Source organism: Artibeus jamaicensis, unplaced genomic scaffold (genome assembly GCF_021234435.1).
Source record: "Artibeus jamaicensis isolate MK-2021 breed Jamaican fruit bat unplaced genomic scaffold, CSHL_Jam_final contig_3206, whole genome shotgun sequence".
NCBI classification, from domain to species: domain Eukaryota; kingdom Metazoa; phylum Chordata; class Mammalia; order Chiroptera; family Phyllostomidae; genus Artibeus; species Artibeus jamaicensis.
In genome coordinates, this window is record NW_026521757.1 from 2,521,228 (window position 1) to 2,545,340 (window position 24,113).

General features: G+C 36.7%; 1 protein-coding gene across 2 annotated transcripts in view; it reads left to right on the forward strand.

Moving 5' to 3' along the window:
• EPHA6 (EPH receptor A6) overlaps positions 1 to 21,034 on the forward strand; it is a 911,975-nt gene extending 890,941 nt beyond the window's left edge. The window contains exons 16-19 of one of the 2 annotated variants that reach the window (XM_037132782.2): positions 7,802 to 7,995; positions 10,368 to 10,439; positions 19,231 to 19,380; positions 20,515 to 21,034. In XM_037132782.2, the coding sequence (XP_036988677.2) occupies positions 7,802 to 7,995; positions 10,368 to 10,439; positions 19,231 to 19,380; positions 20,515 to 20,629 (531 nt within the window). In that variant the 3' untranslated portion in view covers positions 20,630 to 21,034. The remainder of the gene's footprint in view (positions 1 to 7,801; positions 7,996 to 10,367; positions 10,440 to 19,230; positions 19,381 to 20,514) is intronic. The other variant, XM_037132783.2, reaches the window with a different exon arrangement.
• Positions 21,035 to 24,113: the final 3,079 nt, after the last annotated feature.

Consider the following 24,113-nt stretch of genomic DNA (forward strand, 5'->3'; position numbering starts at 1 on the left):
AGTTTTTTCCTTAAGGTTAGTTTCTAGTTTCAATCCATTGTTATCTGAACATGTGCTTGATATGATTTCAATTTTCTTGAATTCATTGAGGCTAGTTTTGTGTCATACCATGTGGTCTATCTTTTAAAATGCCCCATGTGCATTTGAAAAGAATGTGTATTTTGCTTCTTTGGGGAAAAGGTTCCATATATGTCAATTAAGTCCATTTGATCTCTAGAGTGTCATTCTAGAGTGTCACCAAAATATCATATTGGTTCTTTGTTTGGAAGATCTGTTCATTGTTGACAGCGGGGTGTTAAAATCCCCTATGATAACTGAGTTGTTGTCTATATCTTTCTTGAAGTCCTCCAAGATTTTCTTTATATATTTAAGTGTTCCTATATTGAGTGCATATATGTTTACAAGGGTTATATCCTCCTGTTGGACTACTCCTTTAAGTATTATGTAGTGACCTTTTTGCTCCCTTTTTATGACCTTTGTTTTAAAGTTTATTGTCTGATAAAATATTGCTATCATAGCTTTCTTTTCATGTCCATTTTCTTAGAATATTTTTTTTATCCCTTCACTTTCAACCTGTATAGATCTTTTGTTCTAAGGTGGGTCTCTTGTAGACAGCATAGAAGTGGGTCATGTTTTCTTATTCATTCAGCTACCCTGTGTCTTTTGATTGGAGCATTTAATACATTTACATGTAAGGTTATTATTGATAGGTACTTATTCATTGCCATTTTTCCATACCTGTGTTTCTCTCTCTCCTGCTCCCTCCCTCTCTATCTCCTTCCTTCTCTCTCTCTCTTTCTTTTCCCCTCTCTCCCTCCCCCTTTTGACAGCAGTCCCTTTAGCTTCTCTTGTAATGTGGCTTTGTGGAAATGTACTCTTTTAGACTTTTTTTGTCTGGGAAGCTCTTTATTTCACCTTCCATTTTAAATGAGAGCCTTGCCAGACAGAGTAATCTTGGTTGTAGGTCCTTGCTTTTCATTACCTGGAATAGTTCATGTCAATTCCTTCTGGCTTGTAGTGTTTCTGTTGAGAAATCAGCTGCTAGTCTTATCAGATCTCCCTTTTATTTTACTAAGTATTTTTCTCTTACTGCCTTTAAGATTCACTGTTTGTCCTTAAAATTTCCCAGTCAGGGCCATTTTAATTATGATGTCTCTTGGAATACCCCTCTTTGGGTTCATCTTGGTTAGCACCCTCTGTGCTTCCTGAACCTTGCATGATTTTTTTCCCTCACCAAGCTAAGAAAGTTTTCTGTCATTATTTTTCAGCAGTTTTTTTCCCTTTCTCTTTTGCTTCTTCTTTTCATATTCCTATGGTACAAATGTTTTTATGGCTCATGTTTCCTGAAGTTCCCTTAAAGTCATTCCTTTTGACTCTTTTTTTTTGTTTTGTTGTTCTGTATGGGTATTTCTTTCTAATTTGTCTTCCAGCCAGCTGATCCAGTCCTCTCCTTCATCCAGCCTGCTTTTAATTCTTTCTAGTATATTTTTCATTTCAGACATTATATTCTTCTGTTCTTCCTGGTGCTCAGCTCTTGCCCATCCAGTTCCCAGATGACTGCCCTTGTAGCAGACACAGTCCCAAACTCTCCACCCTGCACAGCCTCCTGGCCTGCTAACAGTACTGGGCTGTGGTCAAGAAATCCCCTTGCTGTGCACCTTTCTGATCTCTCTGCCCAGCTGTACCCAGTGAGAGTAAACTGTGCTTTCAATCTTTTTCCTTTGCTGGCAAGGCAGGGTCCCTGCCCAGCATGCTTCAGCCCTCCTTTTAAAAAAGTCTTTCTGGGGCCCTGGCTGGTGTAGCTCAGTAGATTGAGCACAGGCCTGTGAACTACATGGTCGCCGTTTCAATTCCCAGTCAGGGCACATGCCTGGGTTGCAGGCCAGTTCCCAGCAGGGGACTCACGAGAGGCAACCATACATTGATATTTCTCTCCTTCTCTTCCCCTCTAAAGATAAATAAATAAAATCTTTAAAAATTTTTTTAAATAAATAAAAATAAAAAAGGCTTTCTGGGCACACTCACTACAGTAGTAACTCACTGTCCACTTTTCCACACATATCACCTCTCCAAAAAGCCAAAAGTCTTTCACAGTCACAGCTGGCCACAGCCTGCTTCTGCCCAACCCAGGTGCAGATAAAATCTCTCTCTCTCTCTCTCTCTTTCTGGCACTCTCCTGTTTGGTGTTTCCCAGTACAGCTATAGATGTGTTGCTTGCTGTGTGTGCATGTAGCCCGAATCTCCCCAACTTTATGTATCCAAGCCACTTCCAGCCCGAGTTTCAGGGTTCTCTGCCCTGGGTTAGGAAAGAGCCACAAAGCTGTGATTTTTGACTAAGCTCTCTGTGGCTGCAAATGCCACATATGGGGTATTTTCCCTCTACCTATAAAATCTCCTTATTGCCTGTTATGAAGCATCTTCTGTACTCCTTGGCTTCTAAACGTCATATCAACTAAAAGTCTGTAGAATGTTCCGTTTATTTGTTGGAAGATCCACTGAGTATTAGAGTTGGGGCAAGAGCAAGTGGACTCAGCTTCCACCTACTTGGTCACCATCTTCTCTTCAGAATCTCAATAACATTTATTAATGTGTCAGGTACCATACTAAATGATGAAAATGCAAATTGTAGAGAAATGATCCATGTTTTCAAGTATACAAAGCCTTAAAAGAAAGGCAGATGAAAAATTACAATAGAATGCAATATATAAAATAATAAAAATGTGTACAAAACTCAGAAGCATTCAGAAAGGAATCTGTTCAGCCAGAGAAGTAAACATGTTTTCTTATTTACTCCAGAAAGTATTATTTTATTTCTGGCTAAATATATTTAGCCAGAATATTTAACTTAATATCCAAATAGAAACACTGAAGTCTTACCCTGGTTGGTTTGGTTCAGTGGATTGAGTGCCAACCTGCAAACCAAAGGGTAGCCAGTTCAATTCCTGGTCAATTCCCAGGTTGTAGGCCAGGTCTCCATCCAGTAGGGGGCTCAGGAGAGGAATCCATACATTGATGTTTCTCTTCCTCCTTTCCCCTCTCTCTAAAAGTGAATAAATAAAATCTTTTAAAAATAACCAAAGTTTTATTAGTAGATGCTATGACCAAAAATAGCATGATAATTGTGTAAGTTGATATAAAATTGCAGAGGAAGGTATTATATCATGAAACTAAAAAAGCATTTCTGCAGAATGGCCAGAGGAAAATTTTGGAAGCTAAAAGGAACTAAGTTCAAATTCCATATCTGCCACCTATATTGTATAAATTTAGGCAATTTTCCTAACCACTCTATGTAACTTTTTGTTTAAGAATGGAGACAGCTGTAGTTGAACAACAATAAATAAATAAATACATACATACATACATACATACCATATTGTTATTTTAAGCAAAAAACAAAAATATTCAAAGCACCTAGCACATGATAGATATTCAGTAAAGACAGCTATTTTCTCAGAATATAACCTCACTTGTCATCTGTTTTATTCTAAGCACATATAATTAAATAACTGGTAAATTGACTAGAGTGAGATTTTAAAGCCTTTCTGTAATGGAATTCTATCCTATTTTTCTTAGAACTTTAGAAACTGTCCACTGTTGTTTTGATGTATTACAAGCATTTTACACACATTCTGTTGTACTAAAATATGTTGCAAAATGTCTTATACCCAAGCCTAGTTGGTAGCAAAAGTAGCCAGAAAACAGATAAGAAAAAATCCTTTTCTTAATGGAGTAGAAAACAAATAGAAAAATGCTAGTATCCTGGTAGACTAATGTGTTCTGGTCACAAAGACACTGATAGGATTATGAGAAATTCCCTATTAGAAAATAAATAAAATAAAATAAAATAATAAAATAAAATAAAAAATAAAATAAAATAATAATAAAATAAAACTACTAGAGCTTTGGAGGTAAGAAGTTCCTAAAGGCATTTTATAGCTCCTGTTTGCAAACTGCCTCTAGTATAAATCATGTATATTTTAAAGCCATGTCAAATAGTGTCAATTTTTAAAGAGATTAAAATGTGTTTTTTAATTACAGAACATATGTACATGGTGCTACAATAAAGGATATTCTTCTGTTAGCAATATTAACACTTGTATTTTTATTTTTTAATTATATTTCATTGGTTATGTTATTAGAGTTGTCTTGATTTTCTCCCTTTGCCCCCCTCCACTCAGGACCCCTCACTTCCTCAAGCAATCCCCCACAATTGTTCATATCCGTGGATTACGTGTAAAGTTCTTTAACTGCTCCATATCCTATATTGTACTTTACATCCCCATGGCTATTCTGTAACTATCTATTTGTACTTCTTAGTCCCCTCACCTCTTCACCCATTCCCACACAACTGCTTTCCCATCTGGCAAGCATCAAAATGCTCTCCCTATACATGATTTTGACTATTTTTCTTTTTTACTTCCTTTGTTTTTTTAGATTTAATTGTTGATAGATTTGTATATTTTGCCATTTTATTGTTCATAGCTTTAATCTTTTTTGAAGTAAGTCCCTTGAATATTTTATATAATAATGGTTTGGTGATGATGAAATCTTTTAGTTTTCTCTTGTCTGGGAAGCTCTTTATCTGCCTTTCAATTCTAAATGATAGCTTTGCTAGGTAGAGCAATCTTGGCTATAGGTCCCTGCTTTTCATGACTTTGAATATTTCTTGCCAATCCCTTCTAGCCTGCAAAGTTTCTTTAGAGAAATTATTTTCTCTTGCTGCTTTTAAGACTAGAGAATCTTAACCTTTAACCTTTGGCATTTTAATTATGAGGTTTTAGAGTGAGCCTCTTTATATCCATCTTGTTTGGGAATCTCTGTGCTTCCTGGATTTGCATGTCTATTCCCTTCACCAAATTAGGGAAGTTTTCTTTCATTATTTTTTCAAGTAGATTTCCAATTTCTTGCTTTTTCTATTCTCCTTCTGGCACCCATATAATACAAATGTTGGACCTCTTGAAGTTGTCCCAGAGGCTGTTTATACTTTCCTTATTTCTCTGGATTCTTTTTTCTTCTTGTTGTTCTGATTGGTTTTTTCTTCCTTGTGTTCCAAATCATTGATTTGATTCTTGGCTTCATCCACTCTACTGTTGATTCTCTATACCATTGTTCTATATTTCAATTAGAGAGCAGACTGGAAACTTCATTTCTGACTGGATCTTTTTTATACTGCTGAGGTCCTCACTAAGTTCCTTGAGCATCTTTACAACCAGTATTTTCAACTCTGCAACTGATAGATTGCTCAACTCCATTTTGGTTAAGTTCTTTTCCTGGAGTTTTGATCTGTTCTGTCATTTGGGCCATATTTCTTTGTCTCTTTATTTTGTCAGCCTCCCTGCATTTGTTTCTACTATGTGGAGCTACTCTGACTCCATGCCTTGGTAGTGTGGCTAATATAGTAGGTATCCTGTAGGGTTTAGTAGCACAACCTCCTGTATCACTCAGGCTGGGTGCTCAAGGTATGCCCTTCCTGTGAGCTGAGTATATCCTCCTCATGTAGTTGAACCTTGGTTGCTGTTGACAGATCATGGGATGGATTTACCCAGACCAGTCAGCTGCAAGGATTGGCTATGACCACTTACCACCAACCTCCACCCTCCATGAAGCATCAGCTGTACAGGGGCAAGATGGTGGTGCTCTGACAGTCTGTAACATTCCCCTGGGTGCACTGGCCCTGGGATTTTCCAGTGGTGCATTCCCAGGTCAGCCCCCATCTGTATTTTGCCTGGTACCACCCTTCCTGAGCTATAAAGCAATGAGATGGCTGCTACTTGTTTTGGGCTTAGAGATTTCCACTCAAAGCCAAGCTGTGAGTCTAGGCTGACTGCTGATAGTGATAGGACTGAGGCTCTCTGAAGCCAGCTCTTGTTTGTTTAAGAGGATTTAGGAAGTTGTGAAGCATGAGCCAAGACCAACCATTCATACAGAAAAGCAGCTTGGGTGGGCCCATTAGTTGGGTGGGTTAGAGTCTCTGAGGATCTCCCAGGCAGGTCAGTGTTAGCCAGGTTAATGGAGTCTCAGACATGGCACCAGCTTGCCAGCTCTGTGGGGGGAGGTGTTAGAAAAGGGACAATGTCTTCTGCTTTCCTTGATGCCAGACAAGGCATAGTTTCTCCCTGTATACCACTGAGAACTGCCTTTCAAGCTGTTGTCCCACTGCTGGGGATCGGAGGAAGTGAGCCTGAGTGGGCAAGTCCATGTGTGGGTTCTTTACAAGGAAATGCTCAGAGCTCCAGCTGTTTCTTCCACCAACTCAATCCTTACTGGGTTTTTCAGCCAGAAGTTGTGGGGGCCTATCTTTCTGGCGGTGGAACCCTGGGATGGGGTGCCTGGTGTGGGGCTGGGACTCTTTGCTCTTGAGATATCCCTCCTGAATTTTTACCCACTATATGTGCATGAGGGACCAGCCTGTTCCGCATCTGCACCCCTCCTACCAACCTGATGGATGTGGTGTCTTTAATTCCATCATTGTCAAATTTTCATTCAACTGGATTTCTAAGGTTCTGAGTGATGCTTGTTCTATGTTTTAGTTGTAATCTTCATGTGATTGTGCAAAGAAATGAGCCATGCCTGCCTACACTGCCATCTTAACCAGAAGTCCCGCACTTTTATATTTCTGTTGTTAACAGGGGACAAGGGTGAGATTGTATTATGTTTGTCTTTAAATATTTATCTTCTCCTCAGTTTTCCCATCTCAAAAATGGGGGGGACCCTTTCCTTTGCCTTTCTAAAAGAAATAATATAAGAATAAAGGCTCAGATGAATACTTTTGAACATGTTATAAAAAAATAAGTTACATAAATTCAAGGTTAATTTAATCGCATTGTTAAGAAATTCCCAGGTGGGTCACATATTAAGCAAATAAATAACTTGCCTTATCTCTAATATAATTCCCTAAATACATAAAGAGAAAAAGCCATCATCATCTTCTTGTCCTTAACTTTGGCTTCTTATAAAGAGTTCTTTCTCTAGAGCTGCACTGTGTCATTGAGTAGCCACTAACCACAGGTGCCTATTTAAATTTTAATTAAAACTTACTAAACCTAAAAATTCAGTCCCTTGGGCCTACTAACCACATTTCAGGTACCCCATATTTACTAGCATGTTGAACAAAGAAAACATTCCCATCATCACAGACAGTTCTGTTGGAGAGTGTTGGCCCAGAGGATGCTCAGGCTAAGCTCCTGGTGCTCTGTGGCCTTCAAGTAGGCAATAATAACATTGCAAAGATTAAATGATCTTAGATGTCATGAGAGGGCTTATAATCATGAATCAGACTAAGGAAAAGGCAGAAATAAGTAAATAGGAATTCAATAGGCAGTGAAGAAGGAAAAAGAAATCATAACTAGAAAAAGAATACACAGTGACTTATTGTAAAAGGGTAAAAATTATTTAGAAATTTAGTGCTTCAGCAGAAGTACATTTTTGTTAAAATATTTGTCAGACATGGCTTGCCCTAAATGCTGATTTTCTAATGTCCTAATTGTTTTGAGATGTTCCAGCTAAATCATACAAACACTATTGTTTGGCATTGTGATGAAACTTAATCTGCCTTCTGTATAGCACATGTTTAAAACACATATTTTCCTCTCAGGGACATCAGAAGGTACTACAGAAATATTTGCAATTTCTTCTCATAACTTTTGTACATATTCTTGTCTACACCATTTGAATTCACAAGTAGTTTTCATGCTTACCAATATTTTGGCTTCTATTTCATTCATAAAAAGAAATCATAACTTAGCATATGTGTTCTCTGTCCCCAAAAGTAAGAAAATAACCTTTGTATGCTTGCATTTAGGTCATTCTGTCCATTGAAGAAGGTTACAGACTTCCGGCTCCCATGGGCTGTCCAGCGTCTCTACATCAGCTGATGCTCCATTGCTGGCAGAAAGAGAGAAACCACAGACCAAAATTTACTGACATCGTCAGCTTCCTTGACAAACTGATCCGCAATCCCAGTGCCCTTCACACTCTGGTGGAGGACATCCTTGTGTAAGATGCATAAAGTTGATTTTCCCCCTTGACAATCATAATTTCTTTCAGGCTGTAGACAAGACTAACAGATAGGAGAAAGTTTGCCTTGATAACCACCTAGTTGCCAACCTTTTAGAAAATTGTGTATAAACTATATTTTATTTAACAGCTGAAAAAGCATTTTATTAATATTTTAGAAAAAATGATTTTTTTCTATGAGAAAACAAGTTCTTCTTTCTTTTCTCCATGTGTAATCTTTCTGGATTTCTTTATACTTTTCTTGTGTGGGTCTTTGGTATTTACTTTGGTATTTACATATCCTTTATTTACTGATTCTTTCTCTTATAAGTAGAATGTGTACCATGCCTGCAGCCCCTTTAATTTTCTTGTCCATTTTATATGTGTTCTGTCCCTCTATTTTAAATGGCAGGCAAGATGGGCAATTTGTGAATCAGCCAGGAGCAAGGATGTTTCCTGCTGGTATGATCACACCCAGCTATTGTTACTTTCCATGCCTACAACCAGAGAAAGACAGATGACAGGATAATGAAGGCACTCACACACCATTTTATAAGTCAGCAGAGTTGAGATCTACTCACCTCCCTTTGAAAAGCAATTATAAGAAGAGGAGAATAGAAGAAAAAAACTGCCTTCTGTGTCTGAAATTATTACCTTTAAAATATTATTAAGTTGAAAATGTATTTCCTTATTTAGGCCAAATTGGACTTAAAAATAACCAAAGCAGGGAATGGCCAACAGGATATTTAACTTTAGGCCACAGGTTCAAATCAGTACAGGTGTTTAAGTGACAATAAGGCCAAAAGCTGTTCTAGGAACTGCTTGAAGCAGGCCTTAGCTTACAGCAGAGCACATCAGAGTTCACCTCTAAATCAGTGATTGGCAGCCTTAGTAAAGTGAAGCCAAGCACGAAATAGCCAGAGATTAAACTATTACTCTAGCCCATCTTCCCTGAGGCAGTCGGACACAGGAAGCTGTAAAGCGGGGGTGGGGCAGGAGGATGGAAGGCCCTCTGGATTTTAAAAGCCATGGCTGCCACAGAAGATTTTTAAACAGGATAATGAAATGGTCACGTTTGTGTTTCTGAAATATCACTCTAGGGGTGATATAGACTGGGAGCAAAAAACAAGAGACTGGAAACAGAGACAATTATATATTTGCAGCAATACAAGCAAGAAAAAGATCAGGGCCTGCTTACGAAATGGGAATAAGGTTAGGGTGATGAGATTTTTAAAAAAGGATTTGTTATTAGGCAAGGAAAATGAATGTGTCTTGGTCATTGATTAAGTATATGGAGAGAGGAGAAAAGAATCAAGGACATTTGTCAAGTTTCTTTCTTAGACAAGCTGGTTGATGATATTACCACTAAGGGAGAGAGGAAGAAGGACAAATTTTGGGAATAGACATGACACCATTTTGAGCATGCTGACTTGAAGATGCCTGTGGTACTTCTATGTAGAGATGTCCTACAGGCCTTTATATTTGTAGGTTGAACCTCAGGTGAAAATATCTGGGCTAGAGATGTAAATTTGAAGATCATCAGCATACAGATCGTGCCTGAACTTTTAAGTATAGTTAAGACAACCCATGGAGAATATAAAGAATGCAAATTAGCCCTGACCAGTGTGGCTTCAGGTAGTTGGGCATTGTCCTGCAAAGCAAAAGGCCAGTTCATTTCCCAGTAGGGGTACATACCTGGGTTGCATGTTCAGTCTAACCAATCGATGTTACTCATCCTCTTTTCTCCCTCCCTACCCTTCTCTCTAAAAATAAATCAATAAAGTATTTTTTAAAAAAGAAGAATACGAATTAACAGAGGGAAAGAATACAACCCTCTGGAATACAAAGATGCAAGAGGTAAACTAAAGGATGGTACCAAAGCACACTGAGAAAAAAGAGCCAGACAGGTGATGAGGAGAACAGGGAAGGAGCGGTATCACGGAAACCGAAAAGGGGGAGAGATTCAAGGAGTGTAATTACTGAGGCCCCACAAAGCTTCAGGAAAATAAAAAGTGAAGTATACCCATTGAATTTAGTAACAAGGTGCTCAAGTTAGCAGCCTTTGCGAGAGCATTTTCAATAAAGTTGTTTAAGACAGATTACAATGGAGGACTGAATATGAGGTCAGAGGGAAAAGCAATAAAAAGTACTGTTTTTTCAAGAAACCTGTCTCTGAAGAGAAAGAGAAGTAGTTGGAGACAATGTTTCTTAGCTTTTGCCTTTATATAGTTTATGGAAGAGTCAGGCACGCTTTAACACTGAGGAGAAGGAGCTGGTGGAAAGAGCTCATGGAGCAAGTCTGCATTAATGAAGCAGAACATTAGCACCTGCACACTAAAATCATTCATTCTGGGCTTCTTGTTGTGGTATAGGGTCAACGGACCCCACAGCCAGTGCCCGTCAGCAGAGCTCCCTAACTGTTCTATGGCTGTACAAGCAGGCAGGTAAGAGCCTTCTTTTTTGAAGAAAAGCAGATAAAACCATTTCTTCCCTGCCTTATCAAGATTGTAACTGTTCATCACATTCGGAAAATACTGATGAGGAATCTGAGATGAGAAAATACCAAAAGTCAGCATGATCGCAAGGTAAAGTCGAGCTGAGGGCTCATGCCTGCGGGCCAGAGGTTTAGGTTTCATGGGGTGTGCAGTGACCAGCGCCCCAGCCAGTGCATGGCAGGATCTGTGAGGCACTGCCCACAGGGGCCAGGAGTTGGTGCTTTATATACACTTGGCAGTTTAATTCAACCCTCAAGTCTCATCTCTAGGAAACCAAATGGGAGTCTTTGTGACTGGTTTTCTTTGTTTCTGACAAAGAAACGAAGTATACTACTGCTTTTTCCCCTAACACACTTTTATTTGAGAAACAAAAGGAACCGGAGTTTGAAAGGTACTTAATATTATGCTCGAAGGCTTTATCAGCCTTCTTATTTTTACAGTAACTTGAACGGTTTCCCCGTCTAGCTCCAATGCTACCCTCACCCTGTCCCTGTTCCCAAAGACAGTTCACTGAGACAGTTTAGTGAGAAGAGACATGGGAAATTAAAGGACAGTAATGTTAGCTAAAGAATGCCTGGTTTGTTTTTATGCTTATAAACTGTGACACTGCCCCTCCATCCCCCAAGTCTCAAAGCCCAGCATTTGTCCCAGAGTGATACTGGATTAAGGAAATGTGACCAGGTGTAGAATTGCAGCCTTTGCTCCCATACAGCTCTCAGACTGGAAAAGGGGTCTGAGTGTACAACCCATAGTGACTCTTATTTAAACTCTCCTACACCTGCCTTTTCTCTACTATCTTCACGCTCCCAGGGTTCTCGCAAACTTTTACACTGACACAGCTCTCTCAGCCACTAGGTCCCCGTGTTTTTTGTTTTACTCTAATTGCTTTTTCTCAAGGATTCACCTTAGAAGCTTTTATCCTTTCTCTTGACAGGGTAGTAAAAGGGGAAGAGATGAAAGTAACAAAGGGGCACAAGGAAGGTTGGGAAACCCACAGCTTAATAATTGTATACTAACACTGGAAATTTCATAACCTTATGTCCGTAATATATTCTTTCAAAAAACAGAACACCCAATAGAAATAATGTTGGTCAGAGACAGCTTTCATTATTTGGAGCAGCGTCTCCAAATAATACTGATATTCTTGTGCCTAACACACTCCCATGGGAGCATTCAGAGTTCCATGCAGTTCCCAACATTCTTGCTTTCTCTCCTATTCAACAAGGTATGTGGACATATAAGTGAGCGTAGTGCTATTATACGTACAACCTTAAATCAATTGATAGTGAAAAATAATTTTGCAAAAGTACCTTAATAATATAGGCAGTCATTCTTTAGTAAGTGTGAATTTCAAGCTACTTTCACTTTAACTTATTCTACAATGATACCCTATAACCTTCCTTTCAAAGAATCATTTGTAGCTATCACATGGTGCACAGCTGATGGGAGAAAATGCCCAGCTTGAGGCCAAGGCTATGTGGAGAATGGTAACAGGAATAGCTGCCTGGCCATAGCAATTGAAGCATCCCTGTTCCCTCTCCCCTGACCCTCATGATCAGTTTGGTAGATACTCTCAGCCTCAAGCCAAGCATACTCCCATAGACTCCAGGGTCACATCTGGGGTCCAGCAGTTTAATAACGCAAAGTGGATTGATGGCTATATGGATGTTCTTTAGCCCGGCCCTAACTTCCCAGCCCCGCCCACATTTATTCTCCTATCTATTCAAGCCCATCCCTTTCTCCACACACTGCAGCCTTCTGAGTGCACTATGTTGAAATAAACTGGCCAGCCCTTTGGACAGTGCTGCAATGTAATAAAAAAAATAACACTTTCCTACATTTCTGCTCCAGAGCCCCAGAATGTCACTATCAAAGAATTTTACAGATTATGAGCTCCTTGACATCTGCTAAAAAAAGGAGGAAGGCAGTGCTTGACCAGACGAACCAGTCTTTGATAGTCACTTGCCTCAAAAATCATGTTCCGCTCAGGCTGAAGTACTTAGGAATATTCTCACCAACCATTGGACCATAGTTAAGTTTTATAATGTTTTAGCTTTTAGGAACTGGAACCACCACTTTTCTTAGTACTATATATAAATCTAATTGAACTTTTAAGCACTTGGCTTCCAGTAATGTGTGAATCGTGATGGTAAGGAAAAACTCAAACCAGTATCTTAATTCTGAAACTCTACTTTAGAGAACTATGAGTTAACGTTGTAAAAATAGATGGTATTGCCTCCCTCCATCCAGTTAATAAAACACTTATAATGCTGTCTTCAGAGGGCAGTAACTTTCAAGAGCTTGACATAAATTTTCCCATTCATTTTGAAGAGATCCTGCTCAGTGCTGCCTGTACTGTACATAATCAGCACTTGCTAAATCGTTATCTGTAGACACCAGCTCATGGAAAACTTGTTTTGTTTGACTTCCTTAATGAACACTTTTAATGATGTTTTTTTAGACAGAGAAATAACTACTGGACAAAACCCAGTGTTGAATTAAGGGATTAGCAAAGCTTTGTGGAAGGAAAACAGAACATTAAGTATTAATCAGGAAGTGTGAAATTCCTACCTATTAGAAAATCTAAATTCAATTTACATGAACTGTTAGTGCAAGATAATACATACTAATGTTAATTCCAATACTAATGTTGATACAAAATCTAATATACACTATCAATGATAAATTTTACTGTTACTTGTTGAGAACCTACTATGTGACAGTCATTGCACTAGGCACTTCATCTGCTAGGTCATTTATTTCTCACTGTTATTATCTCCATCCCTCCATTTCCTTATATGAGAAGTTAACTTCCCAAAGGCACACAGCAAATAATTAGTGGATCAGGAATTTGAACAAGATACATTGACTGCAAAACCCTGTTCTTTCCCCTACACAGTATATAATCACACAAAATGCCAAGATTTTCCCAATACAGCACTGTTTCAAAAATGTGATTATAAGAAAGAAGGTACATTTTTACATTTCCAGATAGATTGTTCTCTGGACTAATCAACTTCATAAATGGGGTATTTAAAATCCCAAAAAGAATTTGTAGTGGGACAAAACCCATTATTTTATGTTCCACTACAAATACAAGGACATAGAGTATATGCTCTTAGTCTTGTGGGAGTAAGTAGCAAATGTATAGTCCCTATATTCTATCCCCTTAACATTCTCCTGTAATGCTCAGCCACTTGAAGAACATTGCTTGAAAAAAGAAAGTAGAAACTACAATATAGTAGAGAAATGAAAAAAATGTCAAGAACATAGTTCCAGAATTACATCCTCAGGCACTTTTGTAGATTGAATTTCTCCAGTGTTGGCAAAATATGCTTTGGGTTCTTTTTTTTCCCCCCTTATTATGGCAGACATTACTAATCATCACAACACTTTCCCACTGAGCCCAAATGCTGCCTCAGTATTCTTCTAAAGACCACATTTTGACAACCACTGCTAATGAATTGTAGTGGGCATGGGATATGAAATCTATTTCTTCACACAAATAGGCTCTCCTTGAGGTTCAGTAATCTATTACTCTAGCCATAGAGACCATGTGCCGGGTACTCAGAATTATGGGAACTTTTTAAACAGTTATTTTTCTGGCTCTGTATCTATCTCTCCTAATGTTCAAACACACCTATAACTGTAAATTTTGCTTTGAATTTCATTTCTTCATACTTTTCACCAATTATCAAGCTTATTATGAGAATTGAATAATCATATCAATTAAAAAATCTTGATGACTTTCTGAAAATAAAAGGCTGACCAAAATAATTCATATTTCTAATTAATACTGTTGAAGTTCAGATATTGACCATAAGCATGAAGTAGTCACAAGATATATGACATGGTTCTATGAATTTTATAGCATTTTCAATAAAATTTTAAAAGAATATCAAAATTCTTTTATTAATTTAACTTGTGTTCAAATTGACTGAAAAAAAAGTGTTTTTCATCCAATTAAATAAATTCTTCCTTCAAAGGTTAGGTGGGTACTATGTATGTTAGGAGATTATTTTATGGATTAACTAGTATGAGCTGTAGTCCCTGAGTCATGAGAAGAGAAACTCACATGAAAGCATTGATATTGAATAAGAGCAGTGCTGATTTTGTGGTGCTAAGTCCCATAACCCTGTGCTAGCTCACTCCACCTGTAACTGCCTCTTCCTCCACTCTGAAACCTATAAAGACAGAGACAGCAAACATTTTCACAATACAAGAAACATGTTAAGTAAATCACATTTTCTTTAATAGGCTGGCTGTTACATCACAGATTATTCCATGTGAATCAGCCATTCTGTCATGGACCAAACTTCTCTGTAAGGAATATTTAAGTCTAAATCATCATTTATTTCATGAATTCCTGTAGTACTTTCAGCATTGTGCTAAGGCCTACAGAAAACAGGAAAATAGTGAGATATGGCTCTTGCCATTAGAGACTTTTAACTTAACTCTTAAAGTATTTTTTTCCTTACTTATGGATTTTCTCCAAGGAAGTAATTCAACTGAAGCAAAAAAGATGCACGCTTTAAGACTGTATAATCATCTATAATAAAAGAATGTTGTTAGCAATCTAAGAGTCTAATTTCAAGGAATTAATAATTATTAAGCATTAACATATAGAATAGTATACACCCATTTGGATGGTAGTTATGAGAACTATTGAAGCATGCAAAATATTTATAAATATTTGAAATAAAGAGAATAAAATAGAATGGACTCTGTACAGTTCTGCTAACCACATATAAATGAAGGGCTAGGAAAAAAGAAGCTGTGTTAGAGTAGTAAGGGGAAAAAAGCCTTTAAGCATATAATAAATGTAATGGTTTCCTATTCAAACAAGATCTTGCCTTGTAATAGTCTCTCTCAAACACTACTTTCTTGAGTTATTTGTAATAGAACTGTTACTATTATATTTACATGATGAATATAAAACATGGAAAATTTTTTAGGATAAAAACCTTCTTGCTTTTTTTTAAATTTTATTTTTCAATTACAGTTTGCATTCAATATTATTTTGTATTAGTTTCAGGTATAACCACAGTGGTTAGACAGTCATATACTTTACAAAATTGTCTCCCTGATATTTCAAGTACCCACCTTGCCCACACATAGTCATAACAATGTTATTGACCGTATGCCCTATGCTGCACTTTACATCTCCAGGACTCTTTCGTGACTACCAGTTTGTAGTTCTTAATTCTTCCAACTTTTTTCACTCAGTCCCCCAAGACCTCTGCCCTCTGGCAATTATCAGTCAGTTCTCTCTTCCTATCTTGTTTGTCTGAAAAACCTTGCATTTTAAGTTTTTTTATTCTCACCTGAGAGTATGTTTATTGATCTTTAAAGAGAGAGGAAGTGAAAGAGAAAGTGTAGGAGGAGAGAAATATCAATTTGTTGCCTCCCAAACGTGGCCGTGGGTGGAACTCTCAACCTAGGAATGTCCCCTGACTAGGGATCAAACCTGCAACATTTTGGTGTACGGGACCATGATCCAACCAACTGAACCACCTGGCCAGGACCAAAACCTTCTTGCTTTTTAATGTCAGTTTTGATACATACTGATAAGCTATCTAAGAACTTTCTAAATTAAAAGACTAGTACTATTGTCAACTCGAAGAACCCATTAGAATAAACATGTCTTGGCTGGATCAGCACTATTTTTTTTACATATCAAGATGTATTGAAGGTATGTATTTAGTGCATCTAAACTGTATCATTATCTATTCTAGCTATATTCCAGCCCTTCCCCTAATCTAAATTGATCATAATTTATGCTTGGAATTTCCTAAAGCTATCCCCTCCTCTTGATCTTCTATTCTATAGAAGATATTCTATTCTGTAGAATATGTGCTTTTTTAAATGTGAGCTACAGATTTTGCTATAAAGACATTGCTCAGGTGGGCAGCTCCCACTAATCACAAAAGAGCAGAATTTTCTAAGTGCTCAGCAAATAGCTGACTGGACTTCTCACGGTATGTGGCTGATAAGAAAGGGCACTTATTGTTTATTAGGTAATATTCCAGAGAATTCATGTGAGGCTGGTGGTTCCCAGCCCTTGAAGCCAGAAACCAGGCAGCATTTTCCAACTGTGTGATAAGCTGAAAGAAGAGCTGTTGCACCGTGGCTGTGAACAGTGAGGGGTCCCTGACCTTACTAAATCAACTGTCAATGCAGTCATATAAAGGGCAAGAGAGTGACCAGGCTGCCAAAGACGTGTGGAGAGAAATGGGATTATGGTACTGAATCATTCTGGGAGCAAATAGTGGATGCTATTCAACAAAGAAATAGACTATTTAAGTCATTTAGTATATAGAACGTCCTTCCATGACATCTCTATACTAAGGACATAAAATTAGCAAATTACATTTCTACTCACCAATTATATGAAATTGAGAAAGCTTAGGAGTTATTCCGGCATCATCTCAGGAGATAGAGAAGCGGAAGTCATCTGACTCTGCCTGTGCATCAAGAATTGAAGAGTATGAAGGGCAACTCACTGAAATGTATTCTTTTAATTTTGTTCAATTTCAACAAACTTCTCTGACAAGCTATTGAAAGATATAAGAGCTAGATTTTTTTAAATAGGACATTAGGTTTTCTAAATGTGTGGTTTTATTTATGTAAGTAAGCAATGAGGATACCCTAGACATTTTGATATTTAAACTTAGTGACGTTACTACAGCAGTATTCCCTAAACCCATGCCCCGTAGAAACTGGTCAGATGATTTAGGAAAATCATGCAGAAACAATTCTGAATCCTCTTACATATTCACACTGGATACTCTGAGAAATGTTACAGGTAAAAACCTTGTTTAACTCTGTTTTCCATGAAGACATTTATTATTTTGTATTTATATAAGAACTTTTATTTATTTGCCAATACTTATTAATGTAGACACTTCTAGGAAATAAAGAAATAATAGCAATAATTATTTACTGGTAGATACTATAATAGTTTTTCAGCCTCTGGACATGACTAATCTTTGTTTAGGGTCAAATCATGAATCATTCTGATATTTAGAATGAAACAGTCGACAGTCAAGTATCACTGCACTTTATAGTACAGGAGAAGAGAGTGTGGCTTAGCCTCTAAGACAGGAAATACGATCACAGATTTGAGAAACAGTAAAAAGGACACAAGTCACTGCTAAGGGTAACCAGACTCAATACATACCACAGCCTAGTCACAAGATGCATGCATTGAGTTTATATAAATTCCAGTTATATGTTTATGAAGCACAAAAGCCCCTGAATTAGCCTATCATCTCTCTTCACCCTATCCCTACTTTCAACTAGACCCCAGTTTAGAAAAAAGAAAATCAATGTAGCAATCAAAGAAAAAGCAAAGAAATAAATTCTGGGCCTTTAGTGGGGACTCTGTCCTGAACAGTTTCAAGGGACACCTTTCAATCCCTGAGAGTGACAGAACACACAACTTGTACGGCCATGCACACTGTCTTCGTCTTTTGTGCTACCAAAGGCCTAGGTCCTGGTCATTGGAGGGTAATTTGAAAGATTTATAAGGGTAATTTTGACTGTTAAAGATTCTCTTTCAGTTTTTACCTTGTGCACTGACCTTAGAGCTTAACTCCTATCCCTGTAATTTTTTCCTTTATTTTTATGGTTGACATTGTTACAAAGGTCCCCGTAACAGTACCAGGGTTACACAGCAGGCATATGCTATTCTGTGCACATTGGAAATATTCTTATTTCACATGGTTTAATCACATCTGCCCATGGATTATCAGTTTCTAGTCAAAGCTATAATAGTTCAAATATGAGTGGTAAAACATTATAATGAAGTACCCCAAATGTGAATGTTAAAAACTGTGGCTCCCGTTAAGTCTCTACAGATTCTTTCATTCTTTAACTTTATAAATAATTAAAAGCAAAGTAAATGAAAGTTGGATTAACTTTAAATATTCTAATAAAAATAATTCAGCGGCTTACTTGTAATAAGAAAGATTTTATTACTTAGAAAATGCTGATTTGACTCAAACACCAATCATTACAAAAAATTGCTACTGCTTTCTATGTAATATAGACTCTAGATCTAATCATTAAAAAAATTATATGTATATGTGTTACCCTAAAAGGCTAATAACATGCTTATTACTATAAAAAGCACTTTCACTATCAAGTATTTTTTAAAACTATACATTAGATTGTTAACATTAATTTTTATGTTATTTAGTAAGGAGAATAATAATAGTTTCCATTTTATCTCCTCTGTCTGACTTTAATTTATATACACAAAACTATTCTGTGCATACACTGTGTATGCATTTATATACACATACCACACACATATACTGCATATATGTGTATATATTCACAATCCTTTCTAAAATAATACCTTTACATTATTTTTATATTAAAACTATTAAACTATTCTAACTGGAATGCCCTTTGCATCAGATCTGAGAAACAAAAATATAAATTTTGCCCTGGCTGCTGTGGCTCAGTGGATTGAGTGCCAGCCTGGGAACCAAGGGGTCTCTAGTTCAATTCCCAGTCAGGACACATGCCTGAGTTGTGGGCCAGGTCCCAGTAGGGGGCACATGAGAGGCAACCACATATTGATGTTTCTCTCCCTCTCTTTCTCCCTCCTTTCCCCTCTCTAAAAATAAAATAAATAACTAGTATTATAAAAGGAAAAAAGGAAGGTGGGTATTTTTTGCTTCATCTGGCTTTAAAATGTCTCCACTGTTTTGTTTTGTTTTGTTTCTTGCAGAATTCCAGAATCCCCTGGTGAAATTCCTGAATATCCTTTGTTTGTCACAGTGGGTGACTGGCTGGATTCAATAAAGATGGGGCAATACAAGAATAACTTTATGGCAGCAGGCTTTACAACTTTTGACCTGATTTCAAGAATGAGCATCGAGTAAGTAGGATTATTACTGGATTTAGATGCTCCAACCGTGAGACTCTAAATTCAAATACTGTATCAAGTGCTCCACATTTAAACTACCTTTCCTAAGGCTACCATGGCCTTTCCACCTCCTTCCCCACAATTTCTGAATGTCGTTCTAGTGAAAGTTGGACATTGCACTTTTAACTACTATTCTTTCAAAGAATATATTCAATGTAAATAGCTATTTAAAATTTTATAATGATTTCTAAAATGCATGTTACACTCATTCATATCATAGATGTTACATAACATAGTTTTACCTTAGCAAATTATTTATTACTCACATATGCTAATATTGTATAGTAAATTTCTATTACTTCATCAAATGTAGTCATTGTAATCATACAATATTATCATGCCATTTCAGAGTTTCTTCTCTATATTATCACGGCCAGGCATTTTCCCACTTTCTCAAAGATTATCATTTGCCTGGGTGCAATAAAAGTACTCAAGATGTGCTTAAAAGATTAGATACTAAATCCAGTAGGTTAAGCCATATGAAACTGCCACTGTTTTAAAATAATAATGATAATATATAATTTGATATAATACAATAACATTCTTTTTTATATTATTGAAAGATTCTGAGAACTCAAATGAAGTCCATTATACATTCTACCCTACATATTATTTTAAAACTATTGAAAATTTATATAATTACCTAAGTTATATAACCTTAGGCCTATGAAATGTCTGGATATTCCATAAATGCCTGAATATTCCATAAATGCCTGAATTTGAAATGTTCCTTGTAACCTTAAAGTTGAGGTTAACTTGATGCGTCTGTTGGCACCAGAGAGAAGAAAAAAGTAACAAACTCTTAATGTACATTTATATTTCTGCTTAAACTTTCATTTTACCAGATATATAATTTTTGGCAAATTTATAAAGTAATTCTGATATGGTACATATTTGCCATACCTAAATGTTTATTTCCTCTCTCTCATACTTACCAGATCTAAATGTTCATATTCTTTATTCTCTCTCGTCCTCCTTCCCTGCCTCCCTCTCCACTCCTCTCCTCTCCTCTCCTCTCCTCTGCTGTCCTTCTCTCTCTCTCTCTCTCTCTCTCTCTCTCTCTCTCTCTGTCTCTCTCTCTCTCAGTGACATTAGAAGAATTGGAGTCATACTCATTGGACACCAGAGACGAATAGTCAGCAGTATACAGACGTTACGTTTACACATGATGCACATACAGGAGAAAGGATTTCATGTATGAAAGTACTACAAGCTCCGGTGTCTTGTGCCTCAGCATTTCTGTAATGAAAGATATCCTCTCTACTACCCTCTCACCTGATTCTCCAAACATCACTTTACAAACTGCAGTTTCCTGTTAAGACTACAGGGCACACGCCTTTTGTTTATGCTTCCAACCTGGATTTTAAAATCATGCTTCATAGCTCCTCTCCGAATAACCTGCAAATAAAACCCTGGCCCACTGCAGATTATCGCTACACAATGGTAAATAACTCAGCATGGATGTGTAACTTTGTATAACAGTATTCGGGAAGTGTTCAGGGACTTAACGCAAAGGAATTTGCCCAGGTGTGTCTTCCTTGGTGATGTATTTAGAGTTTAATGGTAGATGAAAAAGAAATAATCGACCTTATTTTCATGCTTTGTGATCAAGTAGCTTCCAAAGTAACATATATATTTATTTGTCAGATAATTATATTTAACTCTATGGGTCTTATGGTTACCTTGTTTTATAATGGCTTAACTGCTGACGTCTGATGTTGTTAAATTTGAAGAAATGAGCAATGACTTTATGTAGTGAATTCCTGTCAGGTGTGACTGGTGAGAAGGGGGTTATCAGGGAGGGGAAGGGAGAAACATTCTGTGCTTTCAAATCTTCTAAGACTGGGTTTGTCAATTTTTTAAAAATAAACTTTATAGTGTCCTACATATTGCATAGTAGGTGGTAGTTTAGAGGTTTTTCCCCTCTAATTTTTTACTAACTATAGTACACTTCTCTACTACCTTGTAAAGATCACCCCTAGAGAGACCATGAGTGAGTTCATTTCTCCAAAGTTTGCCCCGGAGTGAATTATAGAGTAAAACCATCACTATTCCCCTGGTTCTTCTTCACAAGTTTTCAAAAGTAATCATCAAAGCACTGATAAAATTAGTTATTCTCAGTAGAATTGCTTGGAATAAAAGATCTAAAATTATAGCTTTGGGTTTAATGGAAAAAGATGAATTGATTTAATTTGAACAGAATTTTATAATCATTGTATGGTGGCCTGAGAACATAAACACATCTAGCTGACTGTTTGACATGAATGCATTTTACAAGTTTAAGAATTTTTGTTTTGTTCATAAAATAAGTTACGTGAACGTGCTGAGCTGTTTTCCAAACCTTCCAAGAGACAGGTATACCATTGCACACGCCAAGGAGGACACAGATGGATCTAACACATGAGCGTATATAAATGTTGTGTTAACCTGGGCTCATAATACAGTAACGTAAAACCGTGAACACAGCTAAGGTGTGCTATGGCCGTAACCTCCTCAAGGCTGTCAGAAAAGGCAAATATATATATTTTTAGTGAACTAAGCTGAGCCAGCGTATCAAAATAGTGCTGTATTTTGAACAAACCCAATTATAAAATCAGCTGTTTCTTGTGAAACTCAAAAAATAACTGCCATGCTGAGTGCAAGAGGAGGGAGAAAGCGTTAAAGGAAAAAACCAAACGGCCAGGCTGTCTAAACATGCCAACTTAATACATCAGTTTTCATTTGACCTCAAAGACAAAGGTGCCTACCCACATTCTCAAATCCCCACCTGAATCACATTTGTTTGGTGGAAGTAGCTTTTTTGCTGTTAAAGGAGACTCATTTTTTAACCTTATTTTCAGATTTGTTGATTGTGCTACTAGACCATGTCTTTCCACATATTTATTGATTTATCTCCTGATTTTTGCCTACAACAACTTAATTCTTCTCATTTCAAAAAAATGTGTACAGCTTTAAAAAAGGTCTTTAAAGTATTCCTTGAGGCATACTAAAAAAAAAATGGGAAATCCATCACTTTTTAAGTGTGTCAGCAACAGCTAGTAGCATTTCCCAGCCGTCGCCTGCATGGTCCTGTCACTCATAGACTCTCTGCAGATTGCTTGACACATCTCCACAACTCTGAACACATTTAGAGGACACAAAAAATGTCCATATTTACCTTTCTTCAAATATATATTAAATAATAACAAATAAATAAGAAATGTAAAACAGATTAAATTTATTAACCACATATATTTATTTTTATAATACAATAAAAAAGGTATTTAGCAAAATAAGGAATAGAATAATTATGGTCTTCCAAGGACTCTATAAGCAACATCTGTATACTTTGGTGACATATTTAAATTTCTATGGAATGAGCATTTAGTGTTTGCCATATTAAAGTTCTCTGTTAAATTTTTTTCTTAAAAAACTCTGATTCTATCCTATATCTGCTAATTTATACTTCTATTTTTCTTCTCTAATATCTTTGTCTATTTTATAAACTCTCTTTTCACTTTGTCTCTTATGACAAATCCTCTTTAAAATTTCTTTACAATTACATTTACATTTTTCAGAACTATAAACATGATAATCCTAAGAGTGTAATTTCTAGCCTTTTTATGGTCAGAGAAAGGGTGGAATATGTGTGCAATATTAAAATGAAACATTAAAAAATAAGGATATCTATTTCTTTACTGCCTATCAGTGACAGACTCTGTGATCCCAAAGGTATTAAAATATCCAGAAATATTAACAGATAAATCACCAAGTACATTTGAAAGTTTTACATGAAATATTTTGAGATTTACTAGTATATATATTCAGCAATTAAAACTTCAGTCTGCATAAGCATAGAACTAAATTATAGGAACAAAATAAGCAACTTGCATAAATCACAAGCCTTCAGTAATAATCTTTGATAAGTAACATGTGCAGATATATTCATGTACCTCATCATTTTGAATTTTCTAATCTATACTGAGGGACTTTTTGAATTTTGAAAATCAGATAGTTAAAGAAACATTTTTTTCCTATTTTCTGGGTGGTTGATTTGCAATCTATAGTTACAAGGCATATCTGTAAAAAAAATTAAAGACAATGCACAATCAAAAAGAGAGACGAGGTATGTAAATCGTCCAATTACAAAAGTGATCAGAAATTGCAAAGTTCTTAGCTTAATAAGAATCAAGAATTATAGCACTTTTGTGCTTTTATCTTATACCTGTTGATAAGTTAAGTTATGCATGCCATAATCAAGATGATTTCTCTTGTTTCACTCTGTGCTACCCTTCAAAATCTACTCAGCTATCACGTGAACAAAACAGACTCCCACTCCAGCTTTAAGGCCTGTCTCAGACCATGAGTGGAAAACAAATCCAAATCCAATCCTTGAAAAGTAGTCTTTACAGAAAATCTTCCGAAGAGGTGGCAAAGAATGAATTACATTCTCTATCTCTCAACCTCAATTCCTTAAAAATTCATTTTTATTTCTTTCCCTACCAAATTTTTACTCTGTAGTCAGTTAAATCTCTTATCTCAAAATTTTCATGAACACTGGGTATCTTTTTTCTATTCCTTTATTAATTTTTTCTAAACCTTCCTTTCTGAGCCCCCTTTGTTCTCCCTTTATTCTTCCATGCCATCTCTTTTTATTTCTCAGCTCCTGCCACTCCACCCCTCAACCCTGTCAGCAAAATTGAGGT